The sequence below is a fragment of the Silurus aristotelis genome, assembly GCF_946808225.1.
Source record: "Silurus aristotelis genome assembly, chromosome: 15".
Classification (NCBI taxonomy): Eukaryota; Metazoa; Chordata; class Actinopteri; order Siluriformes; family Siluridae; genus Silurus; species Silurus aristotelis.
Genome location: NC_139588.1, coordinates 10866008 through 10886612, shown reverse-complemented (window position 1 = coordinate 10886612; position 20605 = coordinate 10866008). Strand labels below are relative to the sequence as shown.

General features: G+C 35.0%; 1 protein-coding gene across 1 annotated transcript in view; it reads left to right on the top strand.

The window, feature by feature from the left end:
* kcnh5a (potassium voltage-gated channel, subfamily H (eag-related), member 5a) overlaps positions 1–13189 on the top strand; it is a 121602-nt gene extending 108413 nt beyond the window's left edge. The window contains exon 12 of the mRNA XM_083561935.1: positions 12140–13189. Coding sequence (XP_083418061.1) covers positions 12140–12166 — 27 coding nt within the window. The 3' untranslated portion in view covers positions 12167–13189. The remainder of the gene's footprint in view (positions 1–12139) is intronic.
* Positions 13190–20605: the final 7416 nt, after the last annotated feature.

Sequence of the window (20605 nt, the reverse complement as noted above, 5' to 3'; positions counted from 1 at the left end):
GAGAGATGCCACTAGAATAAAGTAGGAAACAATTTATCATCAATTACTGGGCCAACCTCCAGGGGCATCAAGATCAACATCCAACAAAAATTGTCTTACAGAACTGTTGGGAACAAAATGTAAGACATAGTTTTGGGAGGAGAAGTAAAATATATGCAGAAGAAGTAAATAATATCAAGATGAGCCTTACAGTGGCTATTCAGGAATATGAGCCATGGGTTTATGTAAACCCTCAAGTAGATTTGCATTTGTTGGAGGTAAAAAAACCAGAGATCTTGACTTGGCATTGGCATTTTCAATATATACCAGAGTCCAATACCACCGGCATATACAAGAGTATACATACGGCTCAAAGGATCAAGAACGTCAAACAACAGGGGCTGCATTTTTAGTCCAAGTTTGGGGTAAACATTGGACCAGTAGAGTTAAGTGAACTGTCAGGTTTTTTTCTATCAGTCTAATAAACAAAGTAAATCAAAATATAAAGTATATAGGTAGGTCAAGAAAAGAAGAGACCATCTACAGTATAAGAATAATGTTGGGGCACTTAAAATATAAATGGCACACTTAAAATAATATTGAAACACTCAAATGGGTAAGGGGAACAGTGTTGTAAAAAACATATTTCATGTATTTATTGAATGTAGGAAGTACGAAACACAAATGAAGAAAAAATGATAGAAGAAATAAAGAAAAATGAAAACAAGAAGTACATTTTAGGGAATTAATAAAAAATGGTGATAAAAAAAAGTGAAATAAATAGTAAAGCCTTCTTTGACTTTATTAAATAGTCAGGTCTGATAAACAGAATATAAAAACTCTGTTCCACACCCTGGAGCAGAAGGTGGTGTTAATGCACCAATTAAGCTAGTGCCAGCCACCGTAAAAAAAACAAGAAGAAGAAAAAAGAAGCAGAAAAAATTACATAAATCATCAGGACACCAAACAGAACCTCTGCTGTGTTTTCACATGGACGGTTAATAAGGTGATACCGGAAAAACTGTACCTCTTCTAACTTTCATACAGATTACATAATTAGAGAATATTCACTCTTGATGTGAATTAGTTTATTTAGACATTTCGAGCTTTCTATACATATATTTATTATATCTGTGAATTCATTGAGATTTAGGTTGTTTTATGTATGTGTCTGTGAAGAGAGGTGACAGAGACAGCAGAGAGCGCACCCTGTCCGTTTACTTTATTTAAAAAAAGCACACCGTTTTGTTGTTATTATGACTGTATAAAAGTAGATTTATTACAGATTTCGAATAATGTATTGCTCTTATCTGTACGATCAAAAAAGACAGAGTAATTAAAGTTTGTTTCGGCGTTATGAGGAAAAAATTGCAAAAGATTTTGGTGCTGATTTGAGACTTGCCGCGTCAGTAAAACAAATGTTTACTGTTTAAATTGTAAAAAATATTTAGTTTTTTTAAAATCTAAATAAAGAAAATACGTCGTGAATAAACGTGTATTGTGCTGAAGGTGTAATTTCGCCTCTTTGATTTCATTTATTTATTTAATAAAAATGATCAAACAGAATGCATTAATCACGCGTTAATGAAACTAGTGCCGTTAAAATAAATTTGCGTTAACGCGTTAATTTTGGCAGCCCTAATTAATAAATTAATACAAAACTAATTTTAGATTGTGTTATCTAATGTATGTATCCAGGCTAAACATCCACCATATTAAACACAAGCAAAGAAAAGATGGTGATCAGGAATGCCTTTGTCTGTGGTGTGTGAGAGCCAGGAAATGATGCACCAGTGGTTCAATTTATATTTGGTAATTTAATTGTGACTGGCGCTTGGCTTTATTTGTTTGTTTGTTTGTTTGTTTGTTTATCTACTTTGTATGTATTGTTTTTTTTCCCAGGCATACTTTCTTTTTTCACATCTGTCCTATATTTCTGTATGTTTGTGTGCGTATATATATATATATATATATATATATATATATATATATATATATATATATATATATATATATATATATATATTTACAAAAACACATATACAGAAATAAGTATTGATACCAAAAAAATTTACTTAAGTACAGTAACAAAGTATTTGTCCTTCATTACTTCCCACCTCTGGAAGTATACATTGACTTTCTTTTTCCCTACCTTGTGTCTGTTGTATGATAGGGGAGCACTGGCTGGTACCTCTGAATTGGCAAAGAACAAGACATTTTGTCTGTACAAAATGTGCAAATAACCTTTTAAGTCTATCAACTAACTATGTTAACTGCTGACTTTGTGTTTTCTGTTATCATCACCAGTGTTGTGCTAGTTACTAAAAAAATAGTAACTAGTAACAGTTACTCGTTACTTCATTCAAAAAGTAACTCAGTTACTTTGTTGATTACTTACACCAAAAAGTAATGCGTTACTGTTAAAAGTAACTTTTTTGTTACTTTTTTTAAAAAACCTTCTTTAATGTTCCCATTAATGCCCTTTTATGCGTTATGGTCTATACAAACACAAAACTGACTTAAACACAAAGTAATTTTTAAACACAGTATTTAAACAGTATTTTTTATTTTATTTCAATCAGACCAGCACAAACTGAATATGTCACAAGGATTTCTAAAATAAATAACAAAAAAAGCTGAATGATATATTCACAATCAAAAACTAAAGTGGCTTCTGCATCATAAAAGCTGTTGTGTTGAGCTCTTAAAAAAGTTCCTTTCACAGCTTAAGTATGAAAACTATCAACAATGTAGAACAGAACACCGGGTTAGCATCTAGCTTCTAGCTTCATCGAGGCGTGGAGTTTCTGGAGGTGCTGCTATCGCAGTATATACGACTATCGAACCGGAAAGACACAGCTTACATTTGGCTAAAAAGTTTTTGTCTTTATACTCAACTAAAGTGAAATAATGAGCATATTTCCACTTTAAGAAACTCGTCTCATTACTGCCGCACAGACCTGAATAAACGGAAACACGCCCACAGTTCGTCTTCTTTGTGTTTACAATGGTTCATCCTCCAATCCTACAATGCGTCGCTGCTGTAAACAAGTCAGACTGTAGGCTACACTCAGCCAAACTTCATTCATTTAAAAAAGTAACGGGTAACGCACCATATGGTAACGGTAATGGAGATCCTTATTTAAAAAAGTAAGGCGTTATAGTATTAGTTACTGTCAAAAGTAACGCGTTACTAGTTACTAGTAACGCGTTACTGCCCAACACTGATCATCACTATTTAAATACCGCTGTTTATTGTAAATAGCTACAAATAATAATCTATTCTTTTCTTAAAAAATTCTATTGCAACTGTACAGCATTTAAGACCTCCTACATGCTTTATATGAACCTCTTGTCTACTTTTAATATGCTGATAATGAACCTTACTTGCAAATTTCTTAAAGACTAAAAAGATATATATATATATATATATATATTTTTTTTATGCTTCATTTCCTTGTAGCCTGATAAAAAATTAAGATTACAAGGTTAGGATTAGTTAATAGGATGCTTCTGCATTATTCCTACTGTCCTTTAAAAGGCTGCAGTGAAACCATGTGTATTATTAATTTAAGATTTAAGATCTTTCTGATTATACCAAGAGAATGAGTCAAAGAATTGATTATAATGGCCACAAAACATTTTGACTCAGAGCTGCGCAGCACAATATTAATGGTTAATGATCTATTTTATTTTGTGATATAAACTGGGATAGTAGACATAGCCAACGTATATACAAACTTCGCTTTGTTTGTTGTTTATGAAAACAAGCTTTTAGTTTCCTAAATGCTTAATCAATTTTTACTGATCAAACTGTTAAAACTAGAAGTGAGAGAAGTTTATTGCTGTGCCTTTTTTATTGCCCTAAATACCAAATGTGTAGCATTTGAGCAGAACAAAGCAATAATAGCCTACGACTTCGTGAGTTTGTTTTTGCACCATTTTCGTGCATTGCTAAATTGTCAAAGGATTTATTGTAAAACGTTATGCTTTTAATATACTTTAATTCTGTATTTTAGAGAATTGCAATATATATACTGCAAATTCAATTCTCTATTATATATAAAGAATTCTCTGCAAAACACACAAAGTAAATATACGGCCAAAAACAAGAGTGTTAATTAATCTATAACCTCTGATTCCTTGGTGTTGCCTTCTTCATGGAACCATGCATGCTGACTGGTTTCCCTGGCAACAGCAAGTGCCAGCCAGTAGTGGAATATCTACAAAACTTCCTGCAGTAAATGTCCACCTGCCACAGGAATTAGTGAGGGGCCTCGAGCACAAGTTTTTTTTTTTTTTATATATTTTTGTCCTGGTAGAACAGAATAATACCATGCACTTTCATTATTTATGTGGAGAACACAGTCAGGCATTTTAAGTACAAATGCATATATTGTTTAAAAATGCATTTACATTTGCAACATTTAGTATATGGGCTTTTGCAGAATGACTTACTGGAGTGCTTTGTAGTCTCAAGCCAAGAGCACATCCTCATGCTAGCAAACTGGGTCAGGATCTTAGAATACCATTATGCAAAATGTTGAACCAAATGGGAATCAAAAATTAGTACAACAATGTAAAAAGAATCTGGATTTCATGCTTGTTTAGTAAAGTGGTGACTTTTGGACTGAAAGGGGAAGTTCAAATTCCCAAGGGGCCTTGTACTCTAAGAGCATTGTCTGGCTGGGGTGGGTTTTTTTTTTTTGTTTCAGGTTACTAAGCTGGATCATGACAGATATGCTGAGATACTTTAAAATCTTAGCATTACATTATTTTAAAATGTAACTGCTAGATTTAGATATTGAACCCTGCAGAGAAAGAAAAAAAAAAGTCAAACTCATCAAGAAGCTTTACTAAGAAGATACTACCTTATTGACCTTTCTAGATGTCAGCAGGCACTGAGCTGATGAAATAACAATATGTCACTGTGTGACTGTCAGGGTTTATGCAGGGAACATGGAGATCTTGTATTACCTGCAAACCTAAAACATACTATGTCACTCAGTGCAGTTTTTTTTTATTACCTTATGCTAAAGATAGAGAATGTGTATACGAGAAGGGAAAAAATGAGGCAGTGCAGAGCACACTGGCTGCAGTCTAAACTTAGGACCCTCAGTCTGAACTAAATTACTAGCAGTATTTTCTCTGCATTCTGGCACATGTTTAAGCAACCTAATTACACTGAGGAAATATCAGTCTTGTCTGTCTATTTCTTAGCACTATGCTGGAATGCATTGTTCTCACAGAATCAGTGTGATAAATTAAGTAAAATTTTTCTAAACATTGTTTTATTTCCATAACTACCATAAGTCATTTGAATGTTAAAAGAAAACTAGGGTTCAATTTATATTATTCACAGGAGGACGAAAAAATTATTCATTCTAATTTTTCATTAAGGTGAATAGTACCGTACAGTTTTTTTTGTCTTGTGTTTCATCAAGCTGTTCAACTGTTCAAACAGTTCAAATCAAACCAGTGGATGACAGGAAGCCATGATCACCGCGTGCCACCTTTCTTTTTCAGCCAGTGAAGTGGAAGTTGTCATTGGATGAAAGTGGATCAATGCTTTTACTCTCCTTCATTTTTAAAAAGGTCAATTCAGTTGAAAGTTTAATGTGCTTTAATTGGAAAAACAGAGAGAGGTAGATGCGGTTTGTAAAAGAGCAGTCGCAGCGCTTTAACGGATGCCCGTGCCTTCTTCCCAGGAGAGAGCAAACAGACAGCCCAGGAAAGGTCAGGGAGCAATGCTGAGAGCTGTGGGAGAGACCCCACTGAGCACTGGCTGAATAGGAGCAGACATAAAAGATCATGAGAGAGGAGGGAGAGTGAATGAGAGATATGAGGTGTTGGATAATCCAGTGGTCAGAGAAAATGAAGGTGAATCTTTGTTTGAATGGGTGGCAAATACTGCCATGCTGACCTGAAGCCTTTCTTTTTGCACTGCTCACACCAGGAGACAAAGTGTTGGGGAAGACAGTATTTACACTATAGTGCTAAAATAGAAAAAAAACAAACAAGAAAAGAATAGATGAGACATTATATTTATGTTTCTAAATAAGCTGACATGTCATACAAGTAGATCATTGTTGAATATCACGGTTTCCAAAACCATAAGTGGCTCTACTGTTTGGGTATTTAAGTAGATCAGTTTGTATTTATTTGGATCAATAATGTATATACATCCCTGTCTATGTTAGCAAGTGTAAACATCTTGAATATAGTCGAATTAATATAGTATTTCTTTTGATTAGATTACAATACAACAAATATAAAATAATTAAACTAATTTAAGCTATTTGGTTTCTTCAGTCTTAAAATAGTCTTTTTCTGCAGGCAGATAGTGTTGCTTCTTTGAAGAAAAAAGAAGAAAAAAAAAAGAAAAAACTCATCAGAGTTCAACAGTTAAATAGCATGAAATAGGTTTAATGAAAATTATATTTGCTTTGTAATAGAAAATAGTGGATATATTTGTCTATATAAAAAATATTTCCATGTATTTATTTGCAGTAGAGTTTTCTGTCCACATTAATTGCTTTAACATTTCTTTGTGAGAGTTAATTAAATAGTCAACTGGGAACAATGTTGTATTTAAACTATATTGTTTAATTGTGTATACAGAATTATAGTTTATACAGCTTTGTGTATTATTTGTGCCGCCCCCCCTTCAATTAATTAGTCAATTAATTTGATTATAATATACTTCATACAAATTGAACATACTCTTTTTTTTTCATATTAAACCTGAAAAATACTAAAACCAAGTTCTACAATACGACCAAAGGACCTGAATTAACAAAAAATTCTTATTCTTAATCATTAAAAATAGACTGTTTAATTATTCATATGAAACCTTTTATTAAAGATAGCCTGTGTCTCTGATGTAGAAATAGCAATAATTAAGACACAGTTTGAAACTTCAATCTATGATGTTGATGATCTTACTTTTAAAGTAATTATGGAGCTTCAAGTCTTCAGGTTTGTTCTCAGTAAACTGCTTTTATAGTTTTACTTTGCTTTATGTACATAACATAGTCACTAATGATGTCAACAGACAATTATACCACTTTGAAAATGTGTTGAAACTTGAGAGGTTTAAAAAAAAAAAAAGTACTGTAAAAGCCTGTTACTATTTTTTTAATATTAAGGAGTTAATACGGTGCAGCGTCACCCTGAGCCCACAAAAGTTTTGAATCCTTGTTGAAATGCTGTCATGCTGTCCTAAATGGTTTGTAATGGAATATTAGTTCATTGTTCATGAGAAAAATATTTCACTGCTTTGAGGGATAAAAGAGTTACTTTTAGGCTGCATTCCAGATCATCACATGATATTTAAATCTTGTGATTAGAAAGCACTTGGAAAGAACTTGACTTAATTCTGGCATTTAGCACATTGCAGTAATTTTTTTATATTTTTTTTTAGCAGAATTCAGGGAAGATTTGCGTCATAAGAAGTGAGAACAAAACAAACGAAGGGGGTTTGCATCACAGAGTGCACATAGGCCAGCCACTCAATGTTTAAAGTGTTAAAAGTCTTAGCAGCCAAGAAAATCTTGGAAATTAAGATTAGTCATATACTAGTTCTGCTTTTCCAAATGTGGTTTAGCTACTTCAAATTCAAGATCCTTTTTCATGGTGTGTTTATTTTCTCTACACTGATTCTGTATATCTGTATATTTCACAGAGTGACATGACTGGACAATCTTGGAACTGAAAAAAGCATTACAGAGATCTGGAACAAAAGTCATGAAATTCAATCCAACATCATGACACAAGTGCTGTGTCTTTTTGTGCAGTGTACCTTAACCCAAAATTCAACCTATTTTTAGAATAGTGTGCAAAATCCTGTATTTCTGCAATATTGTATAATGGATTACTGTCTGTTTAAAACTGTGAATCTAAATGAAGTTACTCCCCCCATCTGGTGCTGTTTTGCCATTGCAGTTCTGGATAAAAGCAGTAAGTCTTGAGCAGTAGACAGGATATTTTTTCCTTATATATGTAGTGGCTTGTGAAACCTTTCATACTGTCCGAGAAACGTGTTCCATAAAATGTTAGCGTTTCAACATCTGGCTACCCCCAGATGTAAGAAGGGAGAAAATGTTCACTTAAAGATTCCAGTATAATTTTACTGAAGGTCTCTGCATCCAAATCTCAATTTACAAGTTAATCTGATTATTAGATTGGCAAATTTTAAATAATGAATAATTGTAAATGAGTTCTCATTTTCATTATCTGCATAATCTACATCAATCTCTCTCATCACCTGTGGTAAAGTTTGCACACAGTGGTTACACTCTCAACTGATCTCTGTTCATTATAACATCAATAGAAAATCATTCATTCAGTTCTGTTCTGTTATTGTCTGGCTATTATTTATATTATGTCTTAATATTAATTTATACAGTTTCACTTCTTTTGCTGATGTAATGACAATTAGTGTGAGACATTTTGATAACTTTGAGAATTTTGGCCTATGTCCATTTTGTTATAGCAGAAATCTGATCAACTGATGTAAGAAAATAACAGCTAGCAAAAAGTTTAGCCATCTTTAGGCAGACTGATAGAATTTAGTGCTTAATTTGATAAACAGGCATCTTAGCAGATGTGAACTTTGCAGGCAGGTGCCAAAAAAGGTTTGGAAAGTAGTCTTCAAATTGTAAAAGGCAGAGATTACAAAAGTACACACATCCCTTCTCATGTAGAAGTACAATACTCATGTTTTAAAAGACTCTGGTAAAAGTTGAAGTACTGACTACACTTTTTCACTCAAGTAAAGAAGTTTGGGCTCTGACCTATTTAAGTAAAAAGTATCCATTAACTACTACCTGTTTTAGTGTCACACTGGTAACTGCACCTCACATCATATTTATATATTAATACAAAAGAATTTCAAATTTTGTTACCTAATGAATGTATCCAGACTGAACAAATACCATATAGAACACAAACATAGAAAAGATGATGATCAGGTGATCAGGAATGTTTCTGTTCTCAGAAGTTTTAATCACTGACTCCCTCTGTCTCATCCACATTACCCAGACTACTTGTTGCCTTCTGCTGAGCTCATTGTGAGCTTTATAAACTACTCTACTACTGTGATGTGTGAGAGCCAGGAAATGATACACCTGTGGTAGATTGAAAATGCTGCACAATGACAGGAAAAAAGTTGACAGACTGAAAACAGCATGAAATGAGAGGAAAAATATTGATCATGTCACCAAATAGATTAAAACTAAAGTAACGAGTCAGTTTTAAAAATGTAAGAAGTAAAAAGTACAGATATTTGTGTAAAAATGTGATGAGTGAAAGTAAAAAGTTGTCTGAAAAATAAATATTGAAGTAACGTACTGATACCAGAAAAATCTACTTAAGTACAGTAACGAAGAATTTGTGCTTCATCACTTCCTACCTCTGCTAAAAAGTCTACAGTGTTAAAGTAAAATACACTCATTTTCTCTTAGGCACGTCAAAGTAGAGTGTCTGTAAAAAGTTTGACACCGCTTAGTCTTTTATTGTTTTTAAAACACATGCATCTTCCTTTTGTTTACATTCAGTAAACTAAAAACACACCATAATTGGACAGTTATTATGTGGTAAAATTCTGTAGACAGATGAGTCCAAATCGGACATTTCTAGATCTAGCGAAAGACAGATGAACAGGAGAAAAGATGTTTGTAGACTGCCTCACACCCACAGTCAAACATAGAGGTGTAAGCTTAATGGTTTGGGGTTGTTTTGAAACAGGGAAGGTTGGAGACTTAGTCAGAGTATAAGGAATATTACACCTACATGGCTACTATTCCATACAAGAAACAGCTTGCAATTCCATCTGGACTGCGGGTAATTGAAACCAAATTTACAACACAATAATACAATGACCCGTTCAAGCTCTGTAAGTGTTAGATGGAGTTTTACCTGTCATGGAATGGTCTGCCCAGTCACTGCACCTAAATTTGATTAAACTGCTGTGGGATGAACTGGATCACAAGGCGAGAAAGAAATATCCAACTAATGAAAAACAAATTTGGCAAGTTTTACAAGAGGCATGGCAAAGTATTGCAGCTGAATGTTTAAAGATACTAATTTTCCAGATGCCTAGACTGTGTAAAGCTGGTTATTCAGGTTAAGGGAGAATTTTTTAATGAAAATGAAGCATCTGTACATTTACAGTATATCACTAAATGTTTGTACCATTCAATGACATAGATTGTTGTACATAATCAAAATTATAATTTTTTTTTTAAATGATAATATAGAAAATATAAAGTTTTAAAAATTTTCACAGGCACTGTAAATTATTGGTAAAATTTTTTAGTTTTTTTGTTTTTGTTTTTTACACCAGATATTCAACTATTTTCAGATGGACTGCATTAATGTTATCAGATTTTTCCTTTTAGATAAACATATTTTAATATTAGCTGAATGTATAATCAAAATATTGTATATTTCTATAAATTTATTCCGCATGTTATGCCAATAAAGCACACACAAATCTGTTATAATTATCCATTATTAGTTGTATAGTTACCCAATACTGTTGAATTACAGCACATTATCAGATATGATTATGGTTATATATGTCTCCAGCTATACCCACAGATAAGGCTGTTCGCCTGAACAAATATATGTGTTGTCATGTGATTGTGGATTATATAAACCTTGTAAATACAAATCTGAATGCATTACTGGACTAGGATCATTTGTTCAGCTGTGTCTAACAGGGCTGGAGGTTAGGTCTGTCAGCTTGTAACTGTTGTAATGTAGTCTAATTAAATGATGATGTGGGTAAAGCAGCTACAATGTCCCAATGTGCATTAGAGGACAGCAGGAGCAATAATAAGCACACTGTTCTCTGAAAGGCAGAGGAGGCTGTAATTGGAGACTCAGATACTACAGGTGTGATGTCCTACTCTCTAATGTGGGGTTGGCAAGCTATAAAGAAGTAGCAAAAAGAGACAATTAAAATGACCCTGCACTGGAAAAAAAAGCAGTGATGTGTGGAGATGGACCACCTACAGTAATTTGTGTCTATATGTGTGTTTGAGTGCACATTTAATACATAAATGATGCAAGGATTGGGATGCTTCTGAATAGTTTGTTAGAGAGAAAAATAGTATTAGGGTAAATTATGTAATAGTGTGAAATAGTTTGAAGATTTGTTTCACTTTCTGCAATGAATAACGTTGGTAACTTTTCAAAATAGCTCATTAATGAATGCTTTTCTAACTTTCCTAACTTATAAAGTGCTATGATAGAAGTTGTATGTTCTATGTTGATTCACCTTTAATGATTTAGCAACTAATAACAAATTACGGTGGGGTCAAAATTATGATGACTTCTAATCCAAAGTGGAATAATATTTACCAGCATCTACACAAAGAATGAAACTAAGATTAACAGTATCTATATATAGTGTGCAGTAGGAACGACAGACTGGTTTAAGGTGGAGGTTGGACTGCATCAAGGATTGGCTCTGAGCCCTTTCCTGTTTGCAGTGGTGATGGACAGATTGACAGACGAGATCAGACAGGAGTCTCCGTGGACTATGATGTTTGCGGATGATATTGTGATTTGTGGTGAGAGTAGGGTGCAGGTTGAGAAGAGCCTGGAGAGCTAGAGGTACGCTTTGGAAAGAAGGGGAATAAAAGTCATAGAAGTAAGACAAACGACATGTGTGCAAATGAGAGGGAGGGCAGTGGAGTTGGTGCAAGGAAAAGACGTGGTGAAGGTAGATGAGTTTAGGTACCTGGAGTCAACAGTGCAAAGTAATGGAGAGTGTGTTAGAGTAGTGAGGAAAAGAGTGCAGGAAGAGTGGAGTGTGTGGAGAAAAGTGACAGGAGTGATTTGTGATAGAAGGGTATGAGAGTTTATTGTAGAAGAACTTTGCATAGTTATCAGTCAGCCTTCTTTTCTGTGCAGCAGTATCTGCTGTCTGTTTCATATTAGCAACAAATTCACAGTGACATAAATCAGTTTGTTTTATCCAAAATAGAATGAGCATAGGCTGGAAGTGAATGAATATATAAATCATATAATAGCATGTCAGCAGTTTCTGCTTATTTAAGTGAGGCAGAACTCCTGTCACAAATATCAAGCACTAAATCTGATCATTTCACCCATTTCTCCATGTTAATCTACTTGTTACATCCTGTCTCAGGTCAGCAAGATCTCCACGATTAAATAAAGGTGCAAAACTGTCGATTTGCAAGATGTGCAAGCAGAAAGCAGGTAGAGTCATCGCTCATTTTCACACATTAGCACACACACATCTTGTACTTTTCTTAAAGAAAACCTTTTTATCTTTGTTTCTAACCGAATGTTTTTCTTTTGCTCAGACTCCTCATATTGCATTCTCTGTCTGCATTGTGATGAATCAAATACTGAATGTGTGTCATAGCTAGGCTGTGGCGTCAGTGTAGTTTAGACGCTCATAGAAAAATTACAGCTAGTTCAAATGCAGTATACAGTATTAACTATCAAATGTGTACCTACGGATTCAGATCAACAATTTTACAGTACTTTGAACAAACGCATTCTGCCTTTATTGTCAGCCACACAGAAGTGTGTGCGCGTATTTGTTTTGCTATGAATCTCAGTACAGTCTCTTGCGTTTTAATAAATTATGTATTTGTGCTCCTGTCTGCCTTTCTGAGAAAAGATTCTGAAGAAACTTTTCTGGTGTCTGGTGAAGAATGCTGAAGCAAAAGGTACACATGATCATTGTTACATGATAATTAATTTGAGGTTTGCACAGCTCTTCACACTCTTTACTAGTCTTTTCAGTATGAATTAGCCTGTAAATAGACCATGCATTTTCAAAAATCAGTAGGCATTCTTTGCAACTATGTATAGTCACAAATAACATAAAAATTTGTCCGACTTTTTTGCCTCACACGCTGTGTCACTTTCTATTTTGTTCTTCCTTATCTTTCTTACCTAATGTGTGTAAATAAATGTGGTAGTATAGTAATTGTATTAATGATATAGTACATTTGTACAGTGTTTCAGTTGTGCACTTTTTACTTGAGTGTACTGTTACTATGGAAGAGAACATCAAGAGAAGACAGATTATAAATTCAACTGAAATTTATACAACTGGAGCATGAGATAAGCCAAATCTCCCCTCTTTTACTTTTTATCTTCACTTAAACCATGTTGACAGTAATACAAAAAGAAAAAAAAACAGTAGAAATCCACAAATGCCAAATATCTTTAATGATGTTTTCTATCTTTTACTGTCAGGAACGTAATGATCTGGAATTTATTCATACTTGGTTTTAATACAACTAAAATACTCATGTTTAGCCTGCCAACTGCAGCTTTGTTTTTTTTTTTTGACTGTGTTACTCATTTTTAGTTTCAAGGGTTCATTTTGAGTAAAAGAGAAAGTGTTTTTATCCTTCCCAGAATATACACAACCCTACAAACTGCTCCTTTACCAAACTGGCAGTGCCACACTGAACTGTGGATATGATTTTGAGGATGTGCTGATCTTTCCTTTCCATTCTCTGTAAAAAGAAAAAAAAAAAAGTATGTGTTAAAAGTGTCCCTGAGGGATTTGTAGACTACTCTTAGTGATCTTTGTGTATTTTGTCTGTTTATGCAACTGTCTTGATTGACATGTCTGAGCTGGAGCACATCCAGTCAAATACCAGCACCAGCATCAGCACAGCCAAGGCAGGATAAAGAAAAAATAAAGAAAATAAGAAAATATCAGGAGAGCTTGAACACTGCCAAGATAAACTGGCAGTTAAAATGGATAAAACAGTGTTACAAATCATATTTTATATAAAGGAGCATGAGAGTTAAATTACAATTTCTATGTAGTTTAAGCTTCACATACACATGATAGTAAAAAGAAATAGTCATGGTGGGAAAAATCTGGACGGATGGAGTTGTGTTTTTACACATATAATACTGCACAAAAGTCTAAGGGCGCAAGCAAATAAATGCTGTACGGTTTAGAGTGGGACACTCTAGCTACTCTAATCAAACCCTGGCAAACCACATTTTCATAGACATGAGGTATTGTGCTGGAACAGGATTTCGCTCCTTATTTCCATTTAATGTAAACAGGAATGCTACAGCATGTAGTGCACATATTGCACCAGCAGTTTGGGGACGACACCAGAGATAACATTTCAGATGACCATTAACATTTGGCTTTATAGTTTTCAGGAATATTTCTGTTTCAAGTTTAAAAATGGAAACAATTCTTTAATGTTTAGATTGGTTTTAAGAAAAACAATAATAAAAACACGGTCTGTTAATGCTGTGTTTGTATCTAAGTAAATAGTGTCAGAGAACAATGACTAAGAGAACAATAAATCCTCAGGCTTGATGACTCAATATCTTCTCAGTGTATATGCAAGATCTATGTGAGTTTGTCTGAAAGCAGTTGATGTTCCTGTGCTTCCTTACATGAGCCAACATCTTCAGAATAATAATTAAATGAACAGAGGATGAGAAGAATCAGTGGTATGGAATAGAAAAGTAGACGTATAATGATGATGTTGATGTTGATGAGAAGGAGGAGAAGAAAATGACCAGGCCTGGAAGACTTTAGCCACAGGTTCCATATGATGTGTGTATCATGTATCATCATAAAGTCATTAGTGCTCCCCTGCCCGCTCTCCAGGACTTGTACCATACAAGAACCAGGAACCGGGCAGGAAAAATCACTACTGACCCTTCGCACGTTGTTTACCAAAACTGCCAGACACAGGAACAGTCTCTTTCACCCTCATTAATAACTTACCTTAGCTATATTCCCTCCTTTATATCTATAAGTACTGCATTATCAGAACTGTCAGTCATCACGTCATCTGTATTTGTTACACACACTACTGCTGCTGTATATTGTTCAAAGTTTTAAAGTAACACTTAATCGTACCTGATGCACAATACTGTTATTTGCACGTCCGTGCACTCTCGCACTTTATGTACATCACTGATCTGTCACATACTCTGTATTCCTATTTAATACTCGTACTGCAGAGGTGGCAAAAGTACACACGTGATAAGGTTTTAAAGCCAGTCCTACATGCCTTCTTTCTTACTGCGCTGGCATGAAACAAAGTATGAACCCTCCAAAAAGCACACATGCTTTTTAGCAGTGGTCGCTCAGTGGTTTAAGGCTTGTGCCTCATCTAAACATGCTTCCAAGTCTGATCTCTTCCATGGTTGAGTGGGTTAAGGCTGGTGCCTTGCTGCTGGTGAGGCACAGGGTTTGAATCCTGCTAGTTGCGATGTAGGTTATGTTCCTGCTTTCTTTAGCTTTATATTCTTGTGTTGATGGTTTAAAGGTAGATAGACCTGCTCTAAAGAACCTTCCTGGCCTGTCTTCCCTGATGGTTCAGTGGGTTAAATCAGGTTTTTTGCTTTTGGTGGGGTTCGGTGTTCGAATCCTGCTTTCTGTCTGCCAGTCACGATCTCATGCTCTCACGATTTCTGATGGCTTAGTGGGTTAAGGCTGGTACTTTGCTAATGTTGTTGGGCAGGGTTCAAACCTGGCTTTCTGTCTGCTAGTCATGAGGTAGGTTAAATTCCTGATTCCTACATCTTCATATTCTTGTTTTGATGGGTTAAAAAGAAAGATAGACCTGCTCTAAACAAGCTTTCCAGCATGTCCTTCCTGATAGTTCAGTGGGTTAATGCTGGTGCTTTGCTAATGGTGTGATTCAGGGTTCGAATCCTGCTCTGTTCCTGCTAGTCAAGTCATGGGTTTGCTTCCTATGTCTGTCTTTAGCATTACATTCTTGTGTTGATGGAAAAGATAGACCTGCTCTAAACAATTGTCGCAGCAGGTCCTTCCCAATGGTTCAGTGGGTTAAGACTGGTATTTCGCTGTTGGTGGGGTTCAGGGTTCGAATCCCTGTTTCTGTCTGGTCTGAATTTCTTGCTTTGAAGCCTGAAACAAACGATAAACCCCCCAAAAAAAAAAAAAAAAAAAAAAAAAAAAAAAAAAAGAAAAGAAGGTGTGTTGTGGGACTTGATGGCTTTGTGATAAAAGCCTTGCCTCTGAGCTCAAAGGTTGCTGGTTTAAATCTGGCTTGTCCCCACACTGGGTAAGCTGTGTGGAAAGTAGTGTCTGGTGAGCAATGAGGTAGTTGACTGTAAACAAAGGCTGTGAAGTCCTGCTGCTTCACAGCCTCAGAAAAAGTGAGGGTGATAGGTTTTTTGACAGAATTTTTCCCTATATATGCAAAACTAAGTCGATACTTTTTTGAACGTTTTTGCTTCATAACCCCCTGTTTTCAGCTACTCAGACACCGGGGGGGCAGATGCCCAGATATTGGCCCCCCTGCTTCAGGATACGCCCTCCGAAACCACATCCAACCTTCCACGCAGCCATTTCTGACACCTTCCTTACTACGGCCACCGGAACCTTCCACACTATTAACTTTGAGCCCTGGCCGGGGATTGAACCGGCAACCTCTCAACCTAGAGGTAAAGCTCTTCCAATTGAGCCACAGGATCTCCTGCAATAACCGGATTTTTAGGACCTTTTCTGGTTCTTTTCAAAAACTTTTTAAAACAATTTAAAGGAAATGTAAGGGGTAGGAATCGAACCGGGTGAGTCAGATAGCAGCGACCACTTCACTGACCATTACACCAACACAGGGAGAGGCAAACAAGCCTTTGCTTATTGGACTCTTGGCTTTTCTATAGTTAGGCGACCAGTGTTTTCTCTTGGATCATAATGGTAGAGGGTCAAAACTTCTCCTTCCTGTACATTCTCTCAGTAACTCGAAGTCTATGAGAAGTGACTCAGGTACAAGAACCACATCTCCAACACCTGCACCACTGATATACCATGATTTGCCAGCAACCAATTTTAATGATCTTTCATTGTTCTGTTTTTAAAAACTTCTTATAATGTTCAATATGAAACTAGAGGTAAGAATCGAACCAGGGAAGTCTTTCATCATAGATCACTAATGGCATTACTTCAAAACTCAAAACTTTGTTAGACATGTAAATAAGCAGGAAAGACAGAGACAAAGACAAAGAGACACAGACACAGCTTTAGAAAGAGTGAGAAACAAATAGAGAGACAGCAAGAGAGAGACATATACAGTGAGACAGAGACATTTACTAAAAGAGACACAGGGACAATTACATAGAGAAAATAGAGAGACAAAGATAGCGAGATATAGCCACTTCCTGTTGGAAGTGTTTATCCCGAGCGACTCTTAATGATCTCATTTACTAAATGAGCAGTAGTGAGTTAAGGGTTTGCTCAGGTGCCCAAAACTGGCAGCTTGGAGGTGATAAACATGTATCATATGTACAGCATGTGATATATATGTAAGCATATGTACAGTGATTAAATATAAAGGCTATAACAGTGCAGAGATGTGTGGACATCATTTAGAGCCTTTGCTATGTTTCCACACGGACAGTTAATGAGGTGATACCGGAGAAAATGCACCTCTTCAAGTCAAGTCAGGAAGCTTATATATATATATATATATATATATATGTATATATATATATATATATATATATATATATATATATATATATATATATATATATATATATATATATATATATATATATATATATATATATATATATATATATATATATATATATATATATATATATATATATATATATACAGTGGGTACGGAAAGTATTCAGACCCCCTTAAATTTTTCACTCTTTGTTATATTGCAGCCATTTGCTAAAATCATTTAGGTTCATTCTTCTTCCTTATGAATGTACACATAGCACCCCATACTGACAGAAAAACACAGAATTGTTGACATTGTTGCAGATTTATTAAAAAAGAAAAACTGAAATATCACATGGTCCCAAGTATTCAGACCCTTTGCTCAGTATTTAGTAGAAGCCCGCTTTTGATCTAATACAGCCAGGAGTCTTTTTGGGAAAGATGCAACAAGTCTTTCATACCTGGATTTGGGGATCCTCTGCCATTCCTCCTTGCAGGTCCTCTCCAGTTCTGTCAGGTTGGATGGTAAACGTTGGTGGACAGCCATTCTTAGGTCTCTCCAGAGATGCTCAATTGGGTTTAAGTCAGGGCTCTGGCTGGGCCATTCAAGAACAGTCATGGAGTTGTTGTGAAGCCACTCCTTTGTTATTTTAGCTGTGTGCTTAGGGTCATTGTCTTGTTGGAAGGTAAACCTTCGGCCCAGTCTTAGGTCCAGAGCACTCTGGAGAAGGTTTTTGTCCAGGATATCCCTGTACTTGGCCGCATTCATCTTTCCCTCAATTGCAACCAGTCGTCCTGTCCCTGCAGCTGAAAAACACCCCCACAGCATGATGCTGCCACCACCATGCTTCACTGTTGGGACTGTATTGGACAGGTGATGAGCAGTGCCTGGTTTTCTCCACACATACCGCTTAGAATTAAGGCCAAAAAGTTCTATTTTGGTCTCATCAGACCAGAGAATCTTATTTCTCACCATCTTGGAGTCCTTCAGGTGTTTTTTAGCAAACTCCATGCGGGCTTTCATGTGTCTTACACTGAGGAGAGGCTTCCGTCGGGCCACTCTGCCATAAAGCCCCGACTGGTGGAGGGCTGCAGTGATGGTTGACTTTCTACAACTTTCTCCCATCTCCTGACTGCATCTCTGGAGCTCAGCCACAGTGATCTTTGGGTTCTTCTTTACCTCTCTCACCAAGGCTCTTCTCCCCTGATAGCTCAGTTTGGCCGGATGGCCAGCTCTAGGAAGGGTTCTGGTTGTCCCAAACGTCTTCCATTTGAGGATTATGGAGGCCACTGTGCTCTTAGGAACCTTAAGTGCAGCAGAAATCTTTTTGTAACCTTGGCCAGATCTGTGCCTTGCCACAATTCTGTCTCTGAGCTCTTCAGGCAGTTCCTTTGACATCATGATTCTCATTTGCTCTGACATGCATTGTGATCTGGAAGGTCTTATATAGACAGGTGTGTGGCTTTCCTAATCAAGTCCAATCAGAATAATCAAACACAGCTGGACTCAAATGAAGGTGTAGAACCATCTCAAGGATGATCAGAAGAAATTGAATGCACCTGAGTTAGATATATGAGTGTCACAGCAAAGGGTCTGAATACTTAGGACCATGTGATATTTCAGTTTTTCTTTTTTAATAAATCTGCAACAATGTCAACAATTCTGTGTTTTTCTGTCAATATGGGGAGCTGTGTGTACATTCATGAGGAAGAAGAATGAACTTAAATGATTTTAGCAAATGGCTGCAATATAACAAAGAGTGAAAAATTTAAGGGGGTCTGAATACTTTCTGTACCCAGTTTATATATATATATATATATATATATATATATATATATATATATATATATATATATATATATATATATATATATATATATATATATAATTATAGACATGTTACAGATTTGAATGATGTATTGTTTTTATCTGTACGATCAATAAAGGCAGTAATTTAAGTTTGTGTTGCCATTATGAGGGAAAAACCCACAAAACGCCACCCAGAGGGTTAATTGTGGGAATCATGGCGGATTTTGGTGTTTGATTTGAGACTCAGAAATAAAACAAAAGTTTACTGATTAAAAATATTTTTATCTGGAGTTAATTTATTTATTTTATATCTAAGTAAAGAAAGGAAAACATTTCGTGTCGTTTAAAATAATTTTAATTTTGACAGCCATATATATATATATATATATATATATATATATATATATATATATATATATATATATATATATATATATATATATATATATATATATATATGTATATATATATATATGTATATATATATATATATATATATATATATATATATATACACACACATATATGGCTTTATATATATTGAAAATGTAAGAAGTAGAAAGTACAGATATTTGTGTAAAAATGTAATGAGTAAAAGTAAAAAGTTGTCTGAAAAATAAATAGTGGAGTAAAGTACTGATACCAGAAAAATCTACTTAAGTACAGTAACAAAGTATTTGTACTTCATTACTTCCCAACTCTGTCGTACTGTCTATATTGTCTTACATTGTCTTGCCTGTTTTGTCTTTTATAGTCCAAGCTAAATGTATAGTGTTATTTATGTCTGTACTTTTGAGAGTCACTAACAGCTGGAAACAAATTCCTTGTGTGTGCCAATAAACCTGATTCTGATTCTGATGTTACATGTAAAACTAATTGATGTACTTGAATTTATAAAGGCACTGCTATCAGATCATCTAAACGATGTTTGTTCCACAGTAAAAAAAAATTTGCCAGAGTAAATGACTCTTTTTATACGGGTCAGTTACTACACTGTTATATAAAGAACCAATTGCCATTTTATATTTAGCCTATTAGCCGTAATGTGGTAAATACATGTAAGGTCATTTTCTGCCACAAGATGTCAGTATTGTAGAGATGTACAACTTTAAGATGCCTGTGTCTAAAGCTTATGTTGCAATATGTACTTTTGATTAAATAGTACATAGATATTTAGTTTATAGTGTAACAAGTAACAAAGTGCCCAAAAAGTAATATTACTAGGCTACATTCACACATATAATAGCCTATTCATTATTTAAAAGTTTGCATCTTTTCAACGTAAATAAGTATAAATATTCCCTCACAACTTGTGTCTAACTTTTGCCTTGACAACAACCTCCAACTTCTCC